Genomic DNA, 26,165 nt, shown 5'->3' on the forward strand with positions numbered 1-26,165 from the left:
AAAATGCAGAGATTAAGCCAAAATTTCAATAAAACTAAACTGTCACGGAAAAACAGAAGAGTCCCGGGATCATGGAGAATAAAGTATCCCAGAGTTCTGTAAGGCCAGGCTCACACGGGCAGATTCCAATGGCGGAATCCACGATCGGCATGAATGTTCTTTCACTTTTTCGCTCACACTTGCGGATATGAATTGCACATTTCGCGAGCGGAGGAAGAAAAAAATCACAGCACGCTCTATGCGGACTCTGTGTGGATGGCCTCTATTGAAGTCAATGGAACTGTCCGATCTGCAACCCATCCACAACTAACATTGCGTATAGGTCGCGGGTACCCGTGTCGTTGCTTAGAAATACTAACATTCAAAAAAAAAAAAACTGTACTCACAGCGCGTCGCCACGATCATCCGCAATACAGATTATTCGAGTACATAGGGTCGCCGGCCATGGTAACAGCCGGAATCTGTTGTGGGCTGCCCGCATGTGGAATCCGGTCCATTCGTGTGAGCCCAGCCTAAGGCTACCTTTACACGGACGAGTGTGATAGCGGCCTGAGAAACTCGGACCGTAAGTCATAATAGTCTAAGGCCTCGTGTCCACGGGGAAAATCAGGCCCGCTACGGATTCTCCATGGAGAATCCGTAGCGGGTCCCTCCTAACCCGCGGTCATGAGGGCTGAAAATAACAATTACTCACCTCTCCGCACGCTCCAGATCTTTCCTTTTCGCGGCTTGATCTTCTCTCCATTGCGGCCAGATCTTCTTTCTTCGGCCTGGCCGATGTGCTCGGCACGCCGGCTGCGTGCCGCGCGCGTGCGCGGGCACATTCACAGGCCCGAAGAAAGAAGATCCGGCAGCGACGGAGAGAAGATCAAGCCGCAAAGAAGGGAAGATCTGGAGCGTCCGGAGCAGGTGAGTATATTCTGATTTTAGGTCTCCCGCGGATCCGGACGGCTTCCATAGGCTTCAATAGAAGCCTGCGGGAGACCCGCACCTAAATGGAGCATGTCCATTTTTTTTCATGCTCCAGATTTTTTTAAATTCACTTTTATTGACCATCCGCGGGTATTTATCTACCTGCAGGTGGTCAATGCATCCCTATGGGGTGCGGATCCGCATGCGAGTGATCCGCTGCGAATTTTAATTATTATTTTCCCCGTGGACATGAGGCCTAATAGTCTCACTTACCTGTCTTAAGTGGGGAGGAGGAGCGGGATACTCTCTCTTGCCAGCTGTACTTTTTTGCTAGGGAATTGTTATTCAAAGTGTCCTGTAAAAAGTACAAAATTAGGTTTTCATCCCATAAATCAAAAAATTATCTGTAGACAATTTTGAGTCTCACTGCACACCAGTTCTGGGTAAGCTAATTGGAACGACTAGTGCGGCACTTTTATTTTAAATAATAATAATAATCCTTATTTATATAGTGCCAAAATATTCCGCAGCGCTTAAATAAAGAAAAGTTATTAAAGTTTGAAAAGTACAAAGCAACAAAGGTCAGATTGGGGGAGCGGCTGGCAACGCGTTTCGATACCGAATTGGTATCTTCATGAGCTCAGATACAGGGGAATGAAAAAACAGGGATCCCAGACGCTACTGATAAGAAGAAGAGTAGTGGTCCAAGGTTGTGAAGGGCAAGATCAATCTATTCAGGTATACCGCGTTAATATGTGCAATTGTAAAAAACAGAGATAAACCAGCTCACCTGAAGGGTCCCTCTCACTCCTCCTGGGCACGGAAAACCTCTTGTTAGGCTCTGAGTTCAATGCAAAAAAATTCAGTTCCAAGAAGGGGAATTGAAAAATGTAGTAATTAGAGATGAGCGAGTAGTGCCTTAGCCGAGTATCTCCCCGCTCGTCTCTAAAGATTCGGGGGCCGGCGCGGGTGACAGGTGAGTTGCGGCGGGGAGCAGGGGTGAGCGAGGGAGAGAGAGATCTCCCCTCCGTTCCTCCCCGCTCTCCCCCGCCCCCCGCCGGCCCCCTGAATCTTTAGAGACGAGCGGGGAGATACTCGGCTAAGGCACTACTCACTCGAGTAATGTGCCTTAGCGAGTATACTCGCTCATCTCTAGTAGTAATCTTAAACCCCACTCCAAGGTACAAGTGACACTCCAATGCATATAAGATGCACATGGTAGCCTTCATCACTCGTAATTGTGCCTGAATAAACTGATCTTCACAAGCTCAGACCACTATCCTTCTACCAGCAGCGCCAAGATCCCTGTTTTTTCATTTTTCTGTAGGAAGGTCATCCTGCCTGTCCGTTTCAAGGAGGCAGCAGCTGATATACGTTATGTTCTGGTCTACCTAGTTTGGACTGCACATAAGAAAAAGACTTGGGTATACTAATAGATCATAGACTGAACATGAGTCAACAATGTGATGCAGCAGCCAAAAGGCAAACACAATTCTGGGATGTATTAAGAGAAGCATAGAGTCTAGATCACGTGAGGTCATTATCCCCCTCTACTCTTCCTTAGTCAGACCTCATCTGGAATACTCTGTCCAATTCTGGGCACCGCACTTTAAAAAAAGACCGAGAAACTGGAGCAAGTTCAGAGAAGAGTTACCAAGATGGTGAGCGGTCAGCAAATCATGTCCTATGAGAAACGGCTAAAAGATCTGGGAATGTTTAGCTTGCAAAAAAAGAAGGCTGAGAGGAGACTTAATAGCTGTCTACAAATATCTGAAGGGCTGTCAGTGTACTTGTAAAGACCCTGTGATAGGGTCGATACGTTGCTTGTCCACCTTTTACTATGTGGTTTCAATAAAGAAGTATCGGTTTTGATGCATGGATTTTTATGCCACTCGTTGCTGCTCTTGCTAGATCTATTCTGACTACACAGATTAGATATAAGACAGTGGGGGGGATCAATGAGTGGAACAGGTTGTCACGGGAGGTGGTGAGTTCTCCTTCAATGGAGGTGTTCAAACAGAGGATGGACAAATATCTGTCTGGGATGATTTAGTAAATCCTGCACTGAGCAGGGGGTTGGACCCGATGACTCTGGAGGTCCCTTCCAACTCTACCGTTCTATGATTCCATGACTGCCCAGGAAGGTGAGTACTTTTGCATCACATTTGACAATGTTTTATTGTTTGGTGCTAAAGCCTTATGCCCCCCTGTATCACATCTTGTATCTAAGCTAGAGGTGGTACAACAGGGCACTAGAGCCTCCATGCTCTCATGTATCACATCTTGTATCCAAGCTAGAGGTGGTACAACAGGGTACTAGAGCCTCCATGCCCACCTGTATCACATCTTGTATCCAAGCTAGAGGCGGTATAACAGGGCACTAGAGCCTCCATGCCCACCTGTATCACATCTTGTATCCAAGCTAGAGGCGGTACAACAGGGTACTAGAGCCTCCATGTCCACCTGTATCACATGTTGTATCCAAGCTAAAGGCGGTACATCAGGGTACTAAAGAAATGAAAACTGTGGTGTGATTGGCTGCTCTGGGCAACGAAGACAGATTTCATAAGACTGTGGTGCCCATAACAACCAATCATAGCGCAGCTTTCATTTGTTATACTGCTGAGGTAAAGTGAAAACTGCGCTGTGATTGGTTGTTATGGGCAACACAGACAGATTTTCTTTTTTTGTGAGCTTTCATAGCAGTGGGGTGCTGGGCTGATTGTCAGTTGCCCACCCTGTATACCTCAGTGGTCCCCTCTATAGACACCAGGCAATAGCAAGTGACATCCCCTCACAGATTATGAAGAGAGGAGGCAAAAACAAAACGCCCGCAGAGACGGGTCATCAATACGGTGTTTTCTGGGCTCTACAGCTAGTGGTGCGAGTGGGGGGGAGGAATGGTGTCAGGCAGTGGGATCTCGGATGACTCAACGCAGCCCTGAGCTGCTATTTTCCGGTTATTGTAGCTATGACAACGAACGCTAATGGGGTAGACGGAGAAAAAAAGAGAGCGACAGCGAAAGAGCGAGACGAGGAGTAAAGACAAGAAAGCTGACTAACAGCAAGTCATAGGCCAGCATGGAGGAAGGGGGGTGATAAGCCATTTGCCTGCGCTCATCCCATTAGCAGCCCCTGAAAGGATTACGCATTCTGTATTAGCAGAGATTACTCGTCTAGGAAGACAATGCCGCTGTCACCGGATATTCTGATACGCGGCGACATAAAGCCCCTGTCAAAAGAGACGTCATCCTTCATGCCCGCTCTGTAAAGGTGTAAACGCACATGTTGACTGAAGGGACTTTTAGAAGGAACGGTTATCATTCAAACGAGTGAAAGCGAACGATAAACGCGAGACAATAACGGAATGATGCGTGATAATCGTTCACGTTTCGTTCGTCGTCCATCTAAGGCCTCATGCCCACAGTTGTAACGGACTACGCCAGTGGAGTCCGTCACGGCCCCCCTCAAAGACCCCATACTTACTTCCCGAATCTGCTGTGCGAAGTCCCGCATGACACGCATGCGCAGTACAGAGCATGACACGCCGGTGGTGGGCGGTAGTCACGCTATACTTCCACTGTGCTACAGCAGAAGTCTAGCGTGGCGGCCGGCTTCCATTGACTACAACGGAAGCTTGCTGCTCGTATTCCCGCACATTTATAACATGCCGCGGTTTATTTTACGCTGCGGAATTCCACCGCATTGAGCTATTAGGTTGAATAGAACCTAATAGCTGCGGGACAACGCCGTGGATTTTTTGCCGCGGCAGAAATCTGGATGTGGGTATTGGCCCTTATGCAGCATAAAAATCAACATGGGCTTGTTCGCTTATCGTTTAGTTTTAACAGCAATCGCTCAGTCGTTCTCATTCACTAAGGCCGCTTTCATTCGGCTGAGAGAATCGCGTGAGATTTGTGTGTTGCGAGACGCACGAATATGAACCACATTCCTTTGAACGGGGGCAATTCTTTTTAACGCATCGCATTGTGCGAAAAAACAAACCGCAGCATGTCCTATCCTTGGCCGTTTCCTCGGAAGACATCGTCCATTGTTTTCAAAAACATTACACGGCTTGCGAGGTGCGCACAAGTGCAATGTGAGGTTTCCCATTGAAAACAATGGAAAACACTTTCCGATTCTACGGCGCTGAAGGATTGCTACTTCCCTGAAGTGATAGGAGGCGGTCTTGACAAAAAAAGGCCCCGTATTAGCGGGGACATCGTACAATCCCGAGCGCGAGTTTCACGGTCGGGTATTGTGTGAAATTAGCCTTATACAGCGAATGTGAAAGACTGAACGATTCTCCTTTGAATGAGCCAACGATGACGTCACTCGCTCATTCACACGATAATCGGCTCGTCTAAAAGGACCCTTATCGTGGCTTACTACAATTGGGTGCCCACTACATGGGTCACAAGGCCGTCACCCAGCTTCAGGGTTAGCTTTGGGTAGGTTGGAGCCTTCTGTGTCCTACTGATGCCTCCAACCCTTTATGGCGCCCAAATAATTCATGAATACAGTGTACATGTGAGCATACCATACAGCAGTGATGGAGAACCTTTTAGAGACCAAGTGCCCAAACTGCAACCCAAAACCCACTTATTTATCGCAAAGTGCCAATATGGCAATATAACCTGAATACTGACATTTTAGTTTTAAAAAACAATGCATACATTAACATCTTTTGTCTGACCAGGCTGCTGGGAACCGGAAGCCGGGGAGCGCTGACAGTAGGAAGGAGGTGAGGGGAGCGCCGCATAGTATGAAATCAGCAGCGGATACACAGTTGATTTCCAGTCAAATTTGACTGTTTTTTAGATGCGGAAATGCTGTGAAAATTGCCGTGCAAATTTCCGCTGCGGACACTTCACAGCATTTCCGCCATGTATAAACATGCAGAATGGCCTCAATAGAAACAGTGTACCCTATATCGGCCCCCGTAGTAATAGTGTACCCTATATCGGCCTCAGTAGTAATAGTGACCCCTGCAGTGGTCCCAGTAGTAATAGTATCTCCTATATCGGCCCAGTAGTAATAGTGATACCAACAGTGGCCTCAGTAGTAATCGTGTCTCATATATTGGCCTCAGTACTAACAGTGACCCCCACAGTGACTTCAGTAGTAACAGTGTCTCCTACATCGACCCCAGTAGTAATAGTGACCTCGGACAGTGTCCTCAGCAGTAATAGTGTCCCCTATATCACCCCCAGTAGTAATAGTGACCCCTTATATTAGCCTCAGTAGTTATAGTGACCCCCTATATTAGCCTCAGTAGTAATAGTGTTCACTCTATTGGCCTCAGTAGTAAAAGTGATCCCCACAGTGGTCTCAGTAGTAATAGTGTCTCCTATATCGGCCCTAGTAGTAATAGTGACCCCCACAGTGGTGTTGGTAGTAATAGAGTCCTCTATATCGGCCCAGTAGTAATAGTGACCCCCGATGGTGGCCTTAGTAGTAATAGAGTCTCCAATATCGTCCACAGTACCAACAGGGACCCCCTATGGTAGTCTCAGTAGTAATATTGCCCCCAAAATTGGCCCCAGTAGTAACTGTGACCCCCTATATTGGCCCCGGTAGTAATAGTGATCTCCATAGCGGCCTCAGTAGTAATAGTGTCCCCTATATCAGCCCCAATAGTGATAGTGACCCCCACAGTAGCCCCAATAGTAACAGCGCCCCCCTGAGAAAGAGATAATTACCTCCTTGTCTTCAAAGTGCCGCTGCCCCTCTGCTTGGCGCTGCTGCAGGCGGAAGTGTGTGCATCTGGACTCCTCCTCCCTTCTCCTCTCCTCCTGCGGAACCAAGGAGGAGATGTCAGAGGAGGAGAAAACCGGGTGCACACACTGCCTCAATATATGCACCTGTAGCAGTCCCACTGAGTAATTACCAGCCAGGGAGCCACGACATCCTAGCTGGTAATCACTTTCATGGTGATCAGACATCCCAAAAGCTGGCCAGAAGGCTATCCCGCCCGGGGACCCTGGGGACAGCGGGACACAGCGTCCTAAAGCAGGACTGTCCTGCATAAATCGGGATGTCTGGTCACCTTATTCTAGTAGTACTACTAACGAATAGAGATGAGCGAGCACGCTTGGATACAGCAGTTACTCGAGCGAGCATCGCTCTTCTCGAGTAACTGCTTACTGGTCTGAGCGTGCTCGGGGGGGGGGGGGGGGGCAGCGGTGAGCGGGGGGTGGTAGAGGGGAGAGTGAGATAGATCTCTCTTTCCCCCCCCCCGCCGCCCGCCAGCCCTCCTGACCACGCTCGGACAAGTAAGCAGTTACACGAGAAGAGCGATGCTCGCTCAAGTAACTGCTGTATCCGAGCGTGCTCGCTCATCTCTAGTGACTAACTGTGCACGTGCCCACAGAGTCAGCTCTGTGTGCCCCCTTTGGCACGTGTGCCATAGGTTCGCCACCACTGCCATACAGTATCTAAATAACATGGCCAGATAATGGCCTAAGGGTGGCTTCACACTGGCGAGGGAATCGCACGATTTTCCATCGCTGTGAGAAATTGCAAAATTATGAAGCCACTGGCTCCATGCACATTTGTGATGTTTTAACTCTTACAATGCAGCGTTAGAACAAAATAGCGGCATGTCCAATCTTTTCGCGATCTTGTACATTGTGTCAAATGGGGCCGGCGGCAGCAGCGCCAGCCTATTGAAGTCAATGGGTGGGGATCGCAATACCCTGCCACTGCTGTAACAGCAGTGTCAGAGGACTCTCCGCGACAAGGATTTTTAGGGGAGGGGCTTGAAATATAAGCCCCCCCCACCTCGAAAGTAATCAATAACCGTAGAAAAATAAAAATAAAAAAGTAGAAAACATCACCTTAGTAGCGCTGTCATCTCCAGCGCGTCAGCTTGCAGGTCGCTGCATTATTCTTCTGTCTGGGGATTGAAAATCCCTGCATCCTGAAGTGCTGCCTGTGATTGGCTGAGCGCTGTGACCAATCAGAGGCAGCACCCAGCCATCATTGATTGACAGCCACAGCAGGAGATTCCTTCAGCCCTGCTGGGATGGGAGGCTGTTTCGCCGCGGAAACACATCGCATCCAGGGCTTCAAGAAGAAATGCGATAGTGATATTGGGGTGTCAATCACATCGCTCTCTCCAGTGTGCAGGAGCCCTTAACAGCCCTGCTAACTCAGTAACCTAGTAAATCTGCCTGGATCTATTGCAGTTGTGAGGTGTACAAATTCGGGGTCAGAGCATGAACACACTGGGCGCTAAAGACTAACTTCTTCAGTAGTTTTAAGCAGTATGCCCCCTGTCCTAAAGGCCACCCCTGTCCAGGTTGCCACAATGGCTTCATTGTGGATAAGTCTGCATTTTTAGGGTATATTCATGCAGCTCTTTTTTTTAAATTCCGAAAAATAGTTCCGAACTTGCTTGTTATTTTCATGTGTTTTTTTGGGGGGGGAGCAGGTTGCGCGATTTTCATCTTTTTATGCATGCATTTTTCACGCGTGTATTAAAAATGCTTCTTTAGGGTGGACGCTTACTGGCGATTTTTTCTTTCTTGCGCTGTGAGAGCACGAGAAAACTCTCGCCTCACAGCGCAAGAAAGACGCCGGTATAGAACCGGCATATCGCTAGTGGTTTCAATGGGGCCAGCGGCAGCAGCGCTAGCCCCATTCAAAACATAGGGAGAATGCCGCGGACTTCTGCCACAGCTGTCACAGCTGTGGCAGAAGTCCGCGTCATTCTATCCCATTGCTTTCAATGGGATCGGCACTGCTGCCGATCCCATTGAAAGCACTGCTTTGTCAAGCCCCGCGGTATGATTATCAGGGAAGGGCTTGAAATATAAGCCCTTCCCCGATAATCTTACTGTGGGGCTTGGCAGAAACCATTGCTTTCAATGGGATCGGCAGCAGTGCCGATCCCATTGAAAGCAATGGGATAGAATGCCGTGGACTTCTCCATCCCCATCTCTTTTCAATGGGGCTAGCGCTGCTGCCGCTGGCCCCATTGAAAAGACTGGCGATATGCCGGCGTGATGCCGTTCTTTTTCTCGCACTGCGCTGCGAGACTTTAACTTTACTCTCGCAGCGCAGTGGAGAAAAAAAACGCCAGTGGGGGTCCACCCTAAGGCTGCTTCCACACAGGCGATAGTGCTACAAATCGCTTGTATGTAGAGCCTATGCTTTCCTATGGGTTCTTCCACACAAGCGTTGTTTTGTTGCCTGCAACACTGTGAGACTACAAAATTGCAGCATGCTCTATACAGCTGCGATTTGCGAGGTTTTGTAGCCCATCTTTCCCTATGGAGCCTTCCCACGTGTTGGTTTTCATGTGGTGCGATGCAACTTTTACAGTAGGAAATCCTACTGTAAAAGCACTAAAATAAGCCCTAGCTGCAGAAAAAAAACCCAAAAACCACATACATCACGCTGTCAGCTCCCCACCACTTGTCCCCAGGCATTTCTCCATGGTCAGGGTATTTGTAAATCCCCGCCTCCAGAAAGCGCTGCCTTCGATTGGCTGAGTGCCAGTATTTGTAAATACGACCAAAGGGTGCATCAAAAGAGGTCTATGGGCACATGTCGAGAATACAACCCTGAGATGTAAAGAAACTACTAATAACTAATGAGCAATTTCTCCCTCAGTACCCTGTGGGTTCCCTGTTAACGCAGGACAACTATAGCTGAAAATCGCTCATTTGAGTATCATTCCATTTTCCATAAGGCATACATGGCCTTATAAGTCTCCTTAAGAAGAAACAATACCCTTACTACGTTTATAGGCCTCTCACTAGCCAAGCCAGAAACCTACTGCACACTGATGAGGGGCAATCATCCCAAAACAGCTGTCTGTGTATGGTTATTCTGGCTTTGGCTAACAATTCCCAATCATTGTTATAAGGCTTGTTGAAAAAGTCTGACATTGACTTGCAGGAATGCTGCCATCCAATAGGTGGCACTGCAGAAGTATTGTTGTATCTTCCCATTTGCAACCTGTGAAGTCACACATCAACCTCCCCCTGCTGAAGGTTCACCACAGTTGACCTGGAACTACATTTTAGATAGAAGAGCATTATTATTTGAACATAGCATTGCACCGTTATCTGGTTACTTTATGTATGGGGCTGTAGGCTGTTCCTTGAGCACTGTATGGTGGTATTATTTGAATACTGTATGGTGGTATTGAGTTGCACAGCTATTCACCATTGTACAATATACTATCTTTTGCATTGTATAAAATGATTAGTTGGCCAACGTATGGGTGTGCTCCATATAAAAGCAGAGGTGGCACCAACAGTAGGTACCACATAGGGCACCATCCAAAGTCAGGCCGGCCCTGAGTGTCACAGTAGAAGTGACATTAAATAAATCATTATGGCCAGTGCTAAACTTGCCTAACAGAAGGCGGTGCTGCATCTTTGAAGGGTCGGGGCTCCTAATTTAGCTTTTTAAGATACATGAACAGTATCCATAAAGTTATATCCAAATAAGGGGAAATTGCAACTGTTTGTTTAATTTTGTGACTGTTTCTTTAAAAAAGTATGTGCCGTAGGTAGGGCTGGTGGCATTCGGTTGGAAGCGGACTGTAAGTGAGGCCGGCGATACTGCCACAGAGGCAGAAAGTGGGCTGTATGTGCAGCAACAAGACGTGTGGGAAAAAAGATTCTCATGAAACCCCCCATATAAGAGACCTGTGACTAAACTAAGAGAGACGGGGCATACTTGGATGATACCTGGGTGTCCGACTGCTGCTTATGAAGGAGAAACAGTCTCCCACAAGCCTGAGTGACCAGCTTTCCCAAAACCTTTTCCAACAGTATTGAATAAAGTAATCCGACTGGTGTTCCCCGCCAACCCAAGAATTTGTCTGCCATCCTAGCATGGTATATTGGAGTTTCGGCATGCCAGTGACAGAGAAGGCCATTCCGAAGTCTCTGCAGACATCCAGTAAGGGCTAATGCCCACGGACGGACTTATGCCGCGTTCCCCGCGGCGTAAATCTGCGATGGAATAACGCAGCTGTTCGGTTCTATTGAACCCAATGGCTCAGTCCTCACATGTGGCATTCTGCTGCAAGAAAAAAATCGCGACATGTTCTATTTTACCACGTTTTTCCGCGGCAGGAGGTCTCCATTAATATAGTATTTATAGAGACCGCGGAAAAACACGGTAAAAAACTTTTTGGTTTATCCCCACGGCGTAAAACCGCGAGTGTATCCCACTCCGTCCGTGGGCAGGAAGCCTAATGAGTCAGCCAAGGCCTCGGCTAATCCTCTTGGGCTTATGCTTATCCTTAAAGAACCCGTACCAGTGCCCGGAGGGGATTTTTAAAAGCAGGGTGTGGTGTGGCAGTAGATGGCACAATAATCTATCAGTCGGGGCCGACGCGCGGACACTTTACAGATCAGCCCTCTCCACGCGGTTCTGTTTCGCAATCACACAATGTATAATGCTACAGCTGAGTGTATATCCTTGAGGAATAGACATCATTTATAGGCATGGAGTGTGCTACATATGTGTATAGCATTCATGTTTATAGACTTCCACAAATTTTAGATGTCCAGCGAAACAATAAAGGTTCAATCTATTTCCGCTCTTATCCGCTCCCTTCAGCGGTCTTACATCAATTCATATTTGATCATTACAATAATTACGAAAATCAGCTTAGTATACAAGCACCATACATCATTTATGTAATTCAGGGCACAGCTTGATTCTTCTTCCTGTCACCACTTCTTCCTTCTGACCCAGGAAGAGTAAACTACATATAAGCAGCCATGGATTTGCTTTGGGTTGGTATGATCCTGTGATGTACTATGATACATGTATTCCTGCAACCTAGTGCTATATGTACCGAGGACGGTAGATGAAAGTGCCTACTGCAACTCTGTTGCCCTATAAAGCCAAATCATAGAATGGTAGAGTTGGAAGGGACCTCCAGGGTCATAGGGTCCAACCCCCTGCTCAGTGCAGGATCACTAAATCATCCCAGCCTCTGTTTGAAGGCTTCCATTAAAGGAGAACTCACCACCTCCTGTGGCAACCTGTTCCACTCATTCATCACCGTCATGTCACGACTGGAGTCCAGGCAGGTGGAAGTTCCTAGTCCTACCCGCAACCCCTGTCCCTACCTACTTGCCCACCTAGGGTAGGCCCTAGGGTGACAACTGGGCGACAGTCTACCCGCGACAACTGGGCGAAGTCCGTAGGCTCACTAGGGATGCGGGGCAGGAGTCAGACTCACAGACAAATACAGGAAAACAAACACAAAGGCAGGTCAGGCAATTCGAGTCAGAAACAGGAGAACCCGGTACAAGGGTTCAGGCGAAGACAAAGTCAGGTCCAAAGCAAGCGAGTCAAAACAGGGCATCAATTCAAGGTAACGCGGGTTTAGCTGGAGACCAAACATACACTGGCAAGGTCAGAGGGAAACTGAGACATTTAAATGCTGTCAGAACTCCCGCCCCAGCAGCTGATTGGCCCGGGGAGCCTGACAGCAGCAGGACCCAATCACAGGACGCTGAGAGAAACAGCCCCCGGCGCCTGCTAAAGACAGGCAGAAACAGAGCAAGCGGGCCTGGGTGTCATGGCAATGGGAATGTGGCGCGGGAAGGCACCCGCCGCGTCCCCAGCAACCCGGCTACCTAGGCACCCGCTCCTAAGCACGGGAGCGCGCGCCAGGAGCCGGCGGCCAGGATTACGGCGGCCAGGGGAAGGCACAAAGACCGGGGCTCCTCTGCGCCGCACCCCTGCAGCCCGGGTGATAGGACCGGCGGTACGGGCACGGAAGCCCCCGAGAGCCGTCGGTCCTGCCACCTTATTGTCAAAAAGTCCTAAATGTCGCCAGTGAATTCAGGTAGCATGGTAATCTTGATAAATTTGCTGCACTGTACAAGACAGTAACGGTAAAGTAGATGCAACGATGGTTTGGGCAACTATATCACGGCTTACTATCTCTATAGATGATCTATTATATGAGGGGCTTTCAAGTTCTAAGGTCTCCTAACTTCCAGAACAGAAGCAGATAGAAACATGGGACACATTTTAGAAGACGCCGGCATTCTTCGTGACAGCTGTTAGCGTTAGAAGCGTTTTCAATACTTAACATGACGACGTTCCCGTTCCTGGAACAGCGTGAAATCGTCTGATTTCTTCACTTGCATGGAATAACACCCATTGACATTCTTTGCAATTAAGTGAGACATACAGTGAAGGTGTCATGAACTTGAAAAATGTGCGTTCGTGGGTGCGACAGTTCAATTAAGGCCGAACGCCATGTCAGAACAAACCGAAGGAGCATCGGCCCCGCACCAGCCGGTCAGACAACATGATTGCATGAGTGGAGCAAGTGGTTATGGAGGACTGCAGATTGGTTGTGGAAGAGATAGCCTGCAGAGCCGGCATTCCCGTAGGATCTGTGCGCACCATCCCGCGTGAAGACCTGAAGATACATTGCAGGAAAAATGGGTGCAAAGGCTGCACATGTGGGCTACACTCCAACTCATCGGGCGGCTCCACACGGGCGTGTTTGCGTGGGCAAAGCGCAGAGAATAGAACTTTTGCACGTGCATTTTGCGCCCACAAAAAGTAAACGCGCCATTCTTTATTTTGGTGCGCGCCTTAGGAGTCTACGGGGGGTGTACAAATGCACCGGGGATTAGTTAGGCCGCACAGCCTCTCAAGTCACGGTGCAGGTGTGTCCCGTACCGATAAGAATGGCCCCCCGGCAGTACTGGAAGTGCACGGTGATAGCTCGTCTTTCACACCACAAAAAGTTGCGCAACCGCATGCGTTTTTGTGCATATGCCCATGTGAGGCGGCCCTTATTCAGGGGCTTCTTCATGCCAACAACTGTGAAGTGGTTCCTTATGCTCCCTACTCCCCTGACCTTGCACCGTTACGATTTTTGGCTCTTTCCAACTATGAAGGACGCTCTCCGTGGTCGCACATTTTCCATCATGCGACTCTTCTTGCATCATGGCGTCAACATTTCTTGGGTAAATCGTTTCTTAGAAATAAACTAAGGAGACCTTAGAACTTGAGCGCACCTCCTACTTAAGTTGTGACCTACTTCAGAGGCATCGAGACATTTAGGTTACTGTACATTTGTATATTGGAGCAAGTATATGTGACACATACACACAACATAAATGGCATCAGTCTGGTACTAAGCGAGGTGCCATACCTGTGTGCGTGGCGCCTGTGGAAACAGGTTGAGAGTTGTAGGCCTCTTAGGTCTGTAGGTGTCCATAGTGGCTGGAAGGATTGGCCTGGGATCCACCGGAGGCAAGATCTCTTCTTCTGGGATTTGGCCGGCATCAATCAGGTCCAGCTGAAGCATCTCTGCCTGGATCCGACTGGCAGCTCCCCCCCCTCCTGGGGCAGGACCAGGCTCGGCACGCAGGCGGCTCTGGGGGATCAGGAGACAGAGTCATGGGACCAGGGGGAGGGAGAGGGACAATGTGACATCATCTGCTGGGAGGGTGAGGGGGTGAATAGCATGACTGCCTGGGGAGGGGGGACAGAGAGGGACAATGTTAATATGTCCCCAAGTGTCACTGTAAAAACTGAAAAGCAAAGCACGGAGCAGAAGAGCACAAAGCAGACGCTGTGAGTGATTGAGGAATCAACTGGTGGAAGAAGGTCGCTGGTGGAGCAGCAGCATCGCCGAAGAGCCTGATTGGCATAAACGTCACCGGACGGGCACTCAGGAAGAATAGTAATCAGCAGGCAAGACATAGGCGATGAAGAAAAGCAGAGAGAGGAGCAGATGGATGATGCAGGAGAGGGATAAGTAGTTGGCATGCCATGACCCGAAATCCCTGCAGGGAGCAGCGGTTTAACAAAGTCATAAATACAACATATAGAATCATGGACACCGGTCCAGACCTGCTGGTATAATCAGACGTCAACCCGTCAGGCTGCGGTATAACATGCTGGGCAGTTTATCACCTACTATACAAACCATTATACATTACAAGCAATGTCATATACAGGGTGCAGTCAAAAAGACCGATCCAGCGCTATATCTCGGTAATAGCATCCTATATTAAAATACCAGTAATGCACTGGAATAGAAAGTCATAGAGGCGCTACATGGTGATATGGGGACACGGGGCACTGTGGGCCTTGGAACATGGATTTGCAATTTTGTGTTGCGGCCCCTTTAAAAGAGAGAGAGTAAACCCCAATTGCAAAGTTGAAGACCCAATGCGCACAGGTGTATTTGCATTGCGGAATCCGGAGCGGGCGTCCGCCTCCAGATTCCGCAGCAAATGCTGCCCATAGCATGGTATGCAAAAACGCTTATCCATGTGCGGAAATAAATAGCGGTTTTCCGCTTGCGGAGGGAAAATTGTAGCATGTTCTATTTTAGCGCGATTGCCGCGTGGACGACTTCGACTGAAGTCAATGGAAACATCCAATTTGCAGCCATCTGTACTGCGCATATCCCGGCCGGCCCAGCTGGCACATCCGCATTACAAAAGAAGAACACTGTGGACTGGTCCGCAGGGGGCACTGGGTCGGATTCCGCTGTGGGATCCGACCCGGCCGTGTGCATTCGGTCTAACATATGAGAAGCAGAAGTCCAGTTTCCGCGACTCTCTGAGTCCCGTTCGCCATACCATCATGTAGCGCCAGTTGCACAACCATGCCTTCCTATTTAGCTACGCTATTGCTATTACAATATAGCATGCCAGTATTGCGCTATAACTCTGGATCTACACCCTGTAGAGTGATACAAAGTAACAGTTTACCCCAGAATAGTAATGACACAAACAAATAAATAGATTTCTGTCCAAGAGTTACAGTTTTATCGGCCTCCAGGAAGGTTCATAGAATATGAAGAAGATTCTACGGTGTTATGTAAGCAAAACGTAATTAGTGGATACATGAAATGTTCTAAAACCTTCACACTCTATAGGGGGAATTTATTTGGAATGGCATTTCTATATGCTGGTCTTAGGTTACCTACAACCAGTCAAAAACGCAGCGCGATGTATTTAAGGCCCCTTGTCCATGGCCGTGGCGGAATATCGCTAGCGATATTCTGCCGCGGGGGATGATGGGGAGCGCTGTCAGGTCTCTGCGGTGAGAGGCTCATCGTGGAGGATCGTGGCATGTCGCGATTTAGATCCCGCGAGCAGAGAATCACTATGATTCTCCGCTCATGGACGCCGACACTGCGCTTTCTATAGCAACGCAATGGATAGCTTCACACAGCATGATCCGCCAGCGATTTATCGCCGGCAGGTCATCGCCCCTGGACATGCAGCCTTACTGTACTATTGAAAACAATGGCGATGCATTCTGAGGAACGTGAAAAGATAGGCCATGCATCACTCATATATATATGACTCCATTCAAAAGAATAGGGAATCACCCCCACCCTGATTTAAATGCCTAGATGGAACCGAACTGCGCCGGGCGAACCACATTTACTATAACGGGTTCCGCCTGCTTTCCGTCCAGCTGTCAAGTTTAAGGACGGAAGAAAAAGTGCTGCATGGAGCGTTTTTTCTTCCGGATCCGCGACGTAACCTCCAAGTTTAAGGCCGCCTGTCCACAGCCACGACGGAATATCTCTAGCGATATTCTGCCGTGGGAGAGGAGGGGGGAGCACTTAAAGGTCTCCACGATGAGCCTATATTAATTATAGACTCACTGCGGAGAATCGCAACGATTTTAATCATGAGAGCGGAAAATCGCAGTAGGCTGCGCTTTTCATAATTACCCTATGGAAAGCGTGTCATGCGATCTCCATGCGCAATTTATCACCGTGGATTACGCAATGACACCTCGCTCGTGGACAGCCAGCCCTGTCTCTGAATTGAAACAAGAAAGTTATCATTCACTGACAGCAAACAAACATGTTGAAAATGGTGAAGAATTGAAATGTAAAGTATATTAGAAAGCTGTATGTATTTTCATGTATTCAGTAAAGTGTAACTGCGCATTACAAAAACTTTTCAGATGTCATAAGAACATGTCAAAAGTCTTGATCGCTGGGGGTTCTGGTGCTGAGACCCTCATCGACTGCTAGAATAAAGCAGCAGAAGTGCTCTTCCAGGCCATATCACTGCTCACTAGCTAAATATGGGGCCACAGAATGTCTATTGAGCCCGTCTTCACTTATAGTAAATAGATTATTTATATATATATATATATATATATATATGTATATATGTATATATCTTGGCAGTCATATCACATACATACATAGCCTGTTTCCCCCAAAATAGGCCCTAGCCAAATTTTTGGGGAGGCTTGAAATATAAACCCTGTCCTGAAAATAAGCCCTAGTTGCACTACATAAAAAAAGAAAAAAGAATACATTACCTAGCAGGTGCCATCCAGGTCCCTTCCACTGCTCTCTAGAGGTTCGGTGTGGTTCCCGCAGTCCTCAGACGCTCGTACAACATCACTTCCTGCATATGGGATTCATAAATACCACCACCAGGAAACGATGGCTGTGATTGGTTCTTCCACCGCTGCTCAGCCAATCAATACAGTGCTAGATGAACCAATGCAAAGGCTGTGATTGGACGCGGCTCAGCCAATTAATGAATCCCTCCTCTACAACACGATGGCTGTTGATTGATTCTTCCATCGCTACTCAGCCAATCAATGCAGTGCTGGATAAACCAATCATAGCCAGTGCATTGGTTCATCCAGCGCTGCATTGATTGGCTGAGCAGCGGTCGAAGAACCAATCACAGCCATCACTTCCTAGAGGCAGGATTTATGAATCTCTTAACCAAGAAGTGATGTTGTATGTGCGGCCGAGGACTGCGGGAATTGCATCAGAGCTGTGGAGAGCAGCAGGAGAGACCCTGACGGAGCCTACTAGGTAGGTATAATAAGACATCCCAAAAAAATAAGACCTAGTGCCTCTTTTGGGGCAAACATTAATATAAGACAGGGTCTTATTTTGGGGGAAACACAGTATTTTTTTGACTCATGTACAATAAGTTGAAACAGAAGACTGATGTCGGGAGAAGACCACATGGTCCATCTATTTCCTTTTTCTGACCATTGTAATATTTAGCGTGGATGAAGCTCTTCGAATCCCCATCCGGTCCAATGAAAAGAGGCTAAATAGGTTGTGTAAAAAAAAGGAGAGGGAATACATAATATTCTGAAGACAACTTCTTGGGTAGGGCAGGTACTGGAATCAGCGGAGGCTAAGAGTGGTCATCACCCATCTGCTGCACCATTAGCCTCCTCTTGGCTGAGCTGACGTCTGCTGGCAGCGGCACACGATCGCTTCACAAAACCCTGTGACATCTGCCGGGCTCCCTGTAGTACCATATGGATGGCATACGTAATGAAGTTTAGGGAAGGCAGCGAAGAAAGGGAATATTAACAACTTCCTATGCCAGAGATGGCAAGGCCTGGGGTGGAAGGCTCATCTGATTTACACTAATCATCTCTGCATTCATCCCATGTCATTCAGGCAGCTTTAAAGAAATTCACGAGGGAAGTACGATTTAGTTAAGTCTGAGCAAATGTGCTGCTTTTCCCCGATATCTGATAATCTAGAAATTTTGGCACAACACCACCTGAAACGTCTGTTTGCAAGGCCAGAAGTAGAAGACTGCAGATAAGCAATATTGAAAAAAGTAATATCAGCATATTTTATCTTAAAGGGGTCGGTCCAAAATTGCAAGATATCCCCTATTCAAAAGATAGGGGATAGCTTGCTGATTGGTGGGGATCTCAGCTCTGAGAACTTAACCAATCCCCCATCTTCCTCACTATGGGGTTACTGCACCCCCTTCCCGCAGAAAGGAGGAGACTGATTAGTACGCTAGTCATGTAAGTGCGCTAACGCTCCATTCACTTTCAGTGGGACGGCGGAGATAGCTGAGCAGCAAGCGCTCAGCTATTTCCATCAGCCCCATTGAAATGAATGGAGCACCAACTGCGCATTCTCGGCTAGCGCTCCATTCATTCTGATATCACTGTGAGGGAAGAAATGACCCCACCGTGAGAGGCAGAGGGAGACATGGGACCCCAGTTCTTGAGATCAGCGGGATCTCAGCAGTGAGACCCCCACTAATAAGCAACCCTTTAACCCTTTCCAATCCACTATCTGACGTCTTCAGACATTCTGATTGAAGGCTGTACAGCTCCAATGTCGGAAGACGTCGAGCAGGGTATTCTTACTGTATATTACTGACCGCTCTGTTGTCGGGGGCTCCTCCAGCATGTCCCATACTGCAGTACTGGCTCTAGCCAGCAGATGGCGCCATTGTATAATCGTAGAAAGAGAAAGCCCCCTAGGAAACCCTGAATCCAAAATTGGATTGCAAAGGGTTAATATCCTGTCCCATAACCGTCCTACAATCCAGAACACTTGCTAATATGATAACTATTAGGTCCTGTTAAGGTCAAGTCGAAGAAATTGCAGGAGTGATTCAACCTGGTATGTAAGCCTTGTTCTTGGGGACAACTAGTCAAGGGCACTTGAGTTTGCCTCTCTGTCAAACCAGCATTTATTAAGGCTATGTGGCGATTTTGGCCGTGACACAGGTCACATTGGCCAAAGATGGCGGTGTAGCCCTGTGATCTCGCTATCTAATAGAACTCAATCCTATTGCAGATTGTGAGACTCACAAGTTGATGTGACTGGAACTACAGATAGCAAAAAATGCAGCAAAGTAGAATTTTTACTATCTGTGGTGTTGCAGCAACTTAAGTCTCAATTCGACCGCATGAAGTCCTCTTAGATTGCAAGACCGCAGGGCAACATTGATATTTTTGGCCATGTGTGCAGAATCTGCAAAAAGAAAAACATCCAGGAGATGCTGCAAATGTTGCTGGAGTTTAGCTGAAGGGTATCATGACTATGGTGGGTGGTATGGGGCTTGGCTTGATGGCCCAGATCATTTCCAGCCTGCCCGGCCACTAAGCATCAGATGTATTCCTCATCTATCCTCGTCAAATACTACAGCCAGAAAAGTACATAGAAGAGAGACGACCCGTAGCAAAAATCAAACAGGATCTGATTACGGTGTCGGACTCTGTAACCAAGGACAGAAAGTCCTTATGTTGTCTGTACCTCCTTCTTTGTACAACTCTTGAGTTAATTCACCACCCCCTCGTGTGGGCTCCGGCCACCCAATAGGAGATATGACCAACCATGGCTGGGCCCTCTCTCCTGAAGGGGTTTTGTGTGTATTGTCTTCGGGTACATACACATGTATATCTTTTGGCCACCACAGAAGTTTATCACAGAGGTCGGAAGCTGACTTAAATGAAGTTGAACTGCAATATAAGACTGAGCCCAGGGATAAGAGTGGGGCTGTATCTGGAAAAAAAAACTCCTGACCCTATTTCCGAATACCATACCCCATTAATAGAGATGGCCACACCAGCTTCTCTGATTACCTGATACACACTGTGTATTCGTATGCATCATTAGTCTGTAAACAGAAAAAAGACAATGCGCTCAAACTGAAGGCCCTTTTAGACACAACCATTATCGCTCAAAAGCCATCTTTTGAGCGATAATCGTTGCGTGTACCTGCAGTGACATCGTGTAGTTTTAGTTAAGCCGTCGCTTCTCGTTGTTTTTCAGCTTGCTGAAAGACAACTATGAGCCTCATCAGGGATTCACAGCGGGATACAGCTGATACTATTGTTTCAGCTGTATCCCGCTCCCTGATGACAGGCGGGGTATGAAGAACAGAGCGGTCCAGCTCTGTGCTCCATACCCTGCATGGAGCGCTCGACTGTATAACAGCCTGGACACCCCGCTTGTCTTCTGCATCCTTCGGTCCGAGCGCTCGGCTGTATAACAGCCGGGCGCTCAGAGAGGGGAACAGCTGGATGCAGAAGACAAGCGGAGACACTCCCCTTGTCTTCTGTATCCTCCGCTCCGAGTGCTCGGCTGTATAACAGCCGGACGCTCCATGCAGAAAACATCTGGATGCAGAAGACGAGCGGAGATACCTGATTTGTCTTCTGCATCCTCCGCTCGCAGCGCAAGGTGATCGCTCATCTTGAGTGATCATCTTGCGCTGCAAATGACACAACAATTGTCGCTCAAAAGACATCTTTTGAGCGATAATCGTTGTGTGTAAATGGGCCTCAATAGTCAAGGGGATCAGAAGTTACTCACTCAGGAGAGGGGAGAATAGACGGCTAGACGGCATAGCTGAATATACACTCCCCTCTGGACATCCAGGATCGCGTATCAAGAAAAGTGAATCCCCGTCTTCTTCAAGGGATAAACATCCAGTTTTTTATTGACAAGAGTGAACTATAAAATGAGGCGTCCTGATGAGGCCCCCTGATGAGGCCCCGGACTGCAACACGTTTCGGCTCTTATCAGTGGAGCCTTTTTCAAGCATTTTTTTTCAAATGACTGGGAAGCGCTGAGCGAGAAATGAGCGATGCTCTGTGGTGATCTGCCTGTCTAAACGCTCTGCACGAGTGCGAACAACTAGCGGTGACGGCAGAAACCAAAATTGGCAGCAGCACACAAAATAAATTCACTATCAGAGGTATACAAACCTATAATCTAACCACATTAAATAATGCAAGGTTCTTAGTATATAATTTGATCAAATTACATTGGCCCATCTACCAACGTCCAGGTGACCAAGCTCTCAGATGGGTCCTAACATTAATACCAGGTGGCTATCTTAACCTGGGAAAGCTGAGTTCCTACCTCTCAAAATGCTCCTCTCTTGGGACTAAGCCTACAAATAAAACCGGTGAGGGTAGGATACTATATAGATGTTTCAATGGGAGGGACAGGAGGTAAATGGGCGGCAGGTGTGCACGACCCAGTGAAGGCAGCCAAAGCTTCACAATATTTGTATAGAAAGAGAAAAAAGGGGGGGTCAGCACTACCCATTGGAAATATATCCCAATAGAAATGTATAGGTGCACGCTAAACCATGGCTGCAACACACAGTAGAGGCAGAAACCAAAATTGGCAGCAGCACACAAAATAAATTCACTATCAGAGGTATACAAACCTATAATCTAACCACATTAAATAATGCAAGGTTCTTAGTATATAATTTGATCAAATTACATTGGCCCATCTACCAACGTCCAGGTGACCAAGCTCTCAGATGGGTCCTAACATTAATACCAGGTGGCTATCTTAACCTGGGAAAGCTGAGTTCCTACCTCTCAAAATGCTCCTCTCTTGGGACTAAGCCTACAAATAAAACCGGTGAGGGTAGGATACTATATAGATGTTTCCATTGAAACCTGGACGTTGGTAGATGGGCCAATGTAATTTGATCAAATTATATACTAAGAACCTTGCATTATTTAATGTGGTTAGATTATAGGTTTGTATACCTCTGATAGTGAATTTATTTTGTGTGCTGCTGCCAATTTTGGTTTCTGCCTCTACTGTGTGTTGCAGCCATGGTTTAGCGTGCACCTATACATTTCAACTAGCGGTGACGTCACCAGAACGTTAAGCCGACAGTCGTCCCATGTAAATGGGACATTAGACTACTGATGCATATTATACACAGTGTGCATCAGCGGTGCAGCCATCTTTGTTTCTCCAGACGCGGAGGTTCACTGTAAAGGAGCTGCCTGCCTTTGATAAGCCCTTTCCATGGAGGTCCTATACTTGTTAACCCAAATAGACAGTCATTAAAAAAACATCGCCTCTAGAGCAAGCCAGTCCATCCATGCTCTACATTTAGCATAAAGATGATATTCATCACTAATGGAATAAGTACAAGGTTTAAACTTTGTAGCATCAAAACTTCTGAAACTTTCTAATGCAATGCTTGTTTCAATTCTTCACCATTCTCTAGCTTGGAGTTAAAAAATGCAAACACCCAGCCAATCAGCATCTATAGTCGGTGCTAGCAATTACTTTGCATTCTTCCCTGAATATATTATATATATATACACCTATGATGTGCCAGTGACTCACCTTGCAGAGCCGGCTATCATTACAGTGCAAACTGATTCCACATTCATCTGTGATCTCTGTAATCTCTGATAAATCTTCATCTTCAAACTCCTCCAGGGTAATATCATGTGTGAGCCTGGTGGAAGAGAGCAATCATTGTCATAATGCACAGTCTAAGGGTCTCACTCAAACAGTCGTATGGGGGCTGTAAATAAGACATACCCTGAAAATAAGACATTTTGAGAATTTTTGAGGATGCAAAATGATTTTTCAGGCTTTTTGGGGATGCTTGAAATATAAGCCCTACTCCAAAATTAAGCCCTGCTAACAGTTAATTAAAAAAAGTCAATTTAAATAGTGTCCAACTATTTTTGAACAAAAATTAATATAAGACACTGTCTTACTTTCGGGGAAACACGGTAACACGTGTAATTTTCATGCATGTAATATACAGCACACAATTAAATACCCATGTACCGAGTTTCCCTGAAAATAAGACCCAGTTTTATATTCATTTTTTGCCCAGAAGAGGCACTAGGTCTTATTTTCAGTGAATGTCTTATAATTCTTACCTAGCAGACTCGGTCCAGGTCCCTCCCGCTGCTCTCCGGAGCTCCGATGCGCTTCTTGCAGTCCTCGGCCGCCCACAGAAGATCACTACCTGGTTATGGTTCCTAAATCCCACCTCCAGGAAGCAATGGCTCTGATTGGTTCTCAAGTGCTGCTCAGCCAATCAATGCAGTGCTCGATGAACCAATGCGATAGCTGTGATAGGTTCATCGAGTGCTGCATTGATTGGCTGAGCAGCGGTCGAAGAAGCAATTACAACCATCGCATTGTGGAAGTGGGATTTATGAATTGGCTGAGCTGCGGTATTAATTGGCCTATTCAGAAATCCTGCCTCCACAATGCGATTGGGTTTGCAACCACTGCTCACAGAATCAATGCAGCGCTCAATGAACCAATCACAGCCATTGCATTGGTTCATCGAGAGCTGCATTGATTGGCTGAGTGGTGCTCGAGAACCAATCAGAGCCATCACTTCCTGGAGGCGGATTTATGAATCCTGTAACTAGGAAGTGATCTTCTGGAGACAGCAGAGGACTGCAAGAAGCGCGTTGGAGGTCTGGAGAGCAGCGGGAGGGACCTGGATCAAGCCTGCTTAGTAATGTATTCCTTTTTTTTAAAAATGTAATGCAGCTAGGGCTTATTTTCAGATTAGGGTTTATTTTTGGGGGGACATTATAATATGAATATTTAGGGCGTCATCACACAAGCGTATCCGCAAATACTTTCGCCGCAGTGCAGAGTATTTGTCCACAAAGGAATTTTGAAGAGGAAGATAATCAGCGCGTTGTGTGCATATTACCGTAATTTTTGCGTACACAAGAACAGTTCACACACGCATGTGACACGCCTTTCCTGTGGAATTTAACAGCTAGTTAAGCCTAATAAGGGCCAGTTGTGTTCTGTTTCCTGCGTTTTGCGTAGTGTCGCACGTTTCCCCTTGCATAGTTTTGAACCTCCCATAGATTTATATGATACTTTTGCTGCGCAAAACGCACGAAAATAGAGCAAGTCCTATTTTTTTGCGCACGCAAAACACAATTATGCGAACAAAGTATTAAATCAATACTCTGTGTTTAGTGCTCGCAGATTTTGCATGCGCAGATACTTGTGCAAACACGGTCATGTGACTCTGCCCTCATTGCATATTTTATACGCCCATAGCCTATAATGAGTGTATTACGCACTAAAATGGGACATGCTGGAAAAAAAACATGTCTGAATGGCCCAACGCAAATCAATTTTAGGACTGTGTATTACACGCGTGAAAAATATGCGTGTAATACGTAACCACCACATGCCTGTGTGAGTGAGTCCTAATCTGAACATACAAGGTAATATATACTGTATATACACCGCTCGAAAAAATCTTGGGGAACCTCAAGCATGACAGTGTATATATATATATATATATATATACACTACCGTTCAAAAGTTTGGGGTCACCCAAACAATTTTGTGTTTTCCATGAAAAGTCACACTTATTCCCCACCATGCGTTGTGAAATGAATAGAAAATAGAGTCAAGACATTGACAAGGTTAGAAATAATGATTTGTATCTGAAATAACATTGTTTTTACATCAAACTTTGCTTTCGTCAAAAAATCCTCCTTTTGCAGCAATTACAGCATTGCACACCTTTGACATTCTAGCTGTTAATTTGTTGAGGTAAGCTTGTGAAATTGCACCCCACGCTTCTAGAAGCATCTCCCACAAGTTGGATTGGTTGGATGGGCACTTCTGGCATACCATACGGTCAAGCTGCTCCCACAACAGCTCAATGGGGTTCAGATCTGGTGACTGCGCTGGCCACTCCATTACCGATAGAATACCAGCTGCCTGCTTCTGCTGTAAATAGTTCTTGCACAATTTGGAGGTGTGTTTAGGGTCATTGTCCTGTTGTAGGATGAAATTGGTTCCAATCAAGCGCTGTCCACTGGGTATGGCATGGCGTTGCAAAATGGAGTGATAGCCTTCCTTATTCAGAATCCCTTTCACCCTGTACAAATTTCCCACCTTACCAGCACCAAAGCAACCCCAGACCATCACATTACCTCCACCATGCTTAACAGATGGCGTCAGGCATTCTTCCAGCATCTTTTCATTTGTTCTGCATCTCACAAACATTCTTCTTTGTGATCCAAACACTTCAAACTTGGATTCATCCGTCCACAACACTTTTTTCCAGTCTTCCTCTGTCCAATGTCTGTGTTCTTTTGCCCATCTTAATCTTTTTCTTTTATTGGCCAGTCTCAGATATGGCTTTTTCTTTGCCACTCTGCCCTGAAGCCCAAAATCCCGCAGCCGCCTCTTCACTGTAGATGTTGACACTGGTGTTTTGCGGGTACTATTTAATGAAGATGCCAGTTGGGTACCTGTGAGGCGTCTGTTTCTCAAACTAGAGACTCTAATGTGCTTATCTTCTTGCTTAGTTGTGCAACGCGGCCTCCCACTTCTTTTTCTACTCTGGTTAGAGCCTGTTTGTGCTGTCCTCTGAAGGGAGTAGTACACACCGTTGTAGGAAATCTTCAATTTCTTAGCAATTTCTCACATGGAATAGCCTTCATTTCTAAGAACAAGAATAGACTGTCGAGTTTCAGATGAAAGTTCTCTTTTTCTGGCCATTTTGAGCGTTTAATTGACCCCACAAATGTGATGCTCCAGAAATTCAATCTGCTCACAGGAAGGTCAGTTTTGTAGCTTCTGTAACGAGCTAGACTGTTTTCAGATGTGTGAACATGATTGCACAAGGGTTTTCTAATCATTAAGTAGCCTTCTGAGCCAATGAGCAAACACATTGTACCATTAGAAC

General features: G+C 46.9%; 1 protein-coding gene across 2 annotated transcripts in view; it reads right to left on the bottom strand.

Annotated features, from left to right (window-relative positions):
* Nucleotides 1-26,165, bottom strand: part of MAPK8IP1 (mitogen-activated protein kinase 8 interacting protein 1) — a 105,873-nt gene that overhangs the window by 33,919 nt on the left and 45,789 nt on the right. For both annotated transcript variants that reach the window (XM_066583418.1, XM_066583417.1), the window contains exons 2-4: nucleotides 22,808-22,922; nucleotides 14,072-14,296; nucleotides 1,186-1,267 (exon numbers count right to left, since the gene is read on the bottom strand). In XM_066583418.1, coding sequence (XP_066439515.1) covers nucleotides 1,186-1,267; nucleotides 14,072-14,296; nucleotides 22,808-22,922 — 422 coding nt within the window. The remainder of the gene's footprint in view (nucleotides 1-1,185; nucleotides 1,268-14,071; nucleotides 14,297-22,807; nucleotides 22,923-26,165) is intronic.

Source organism: Eleutherodactylus coqui, chromosome 11, assembly GCF_035609145.1.
Source record: "Eleutherodactylus coqui strain aEleCoq1 chromosome 11, aEleCoq1.hap1, whole genome shotgun sequence".
NCBI classification, from domain to species: domain Eukaryota; kingdom Metazoa; phylum Chordata; class Amphibia; order Anura; family Eleutherodactylidae; genus Eleutherodactylus; species Eleutherodactylus coqui.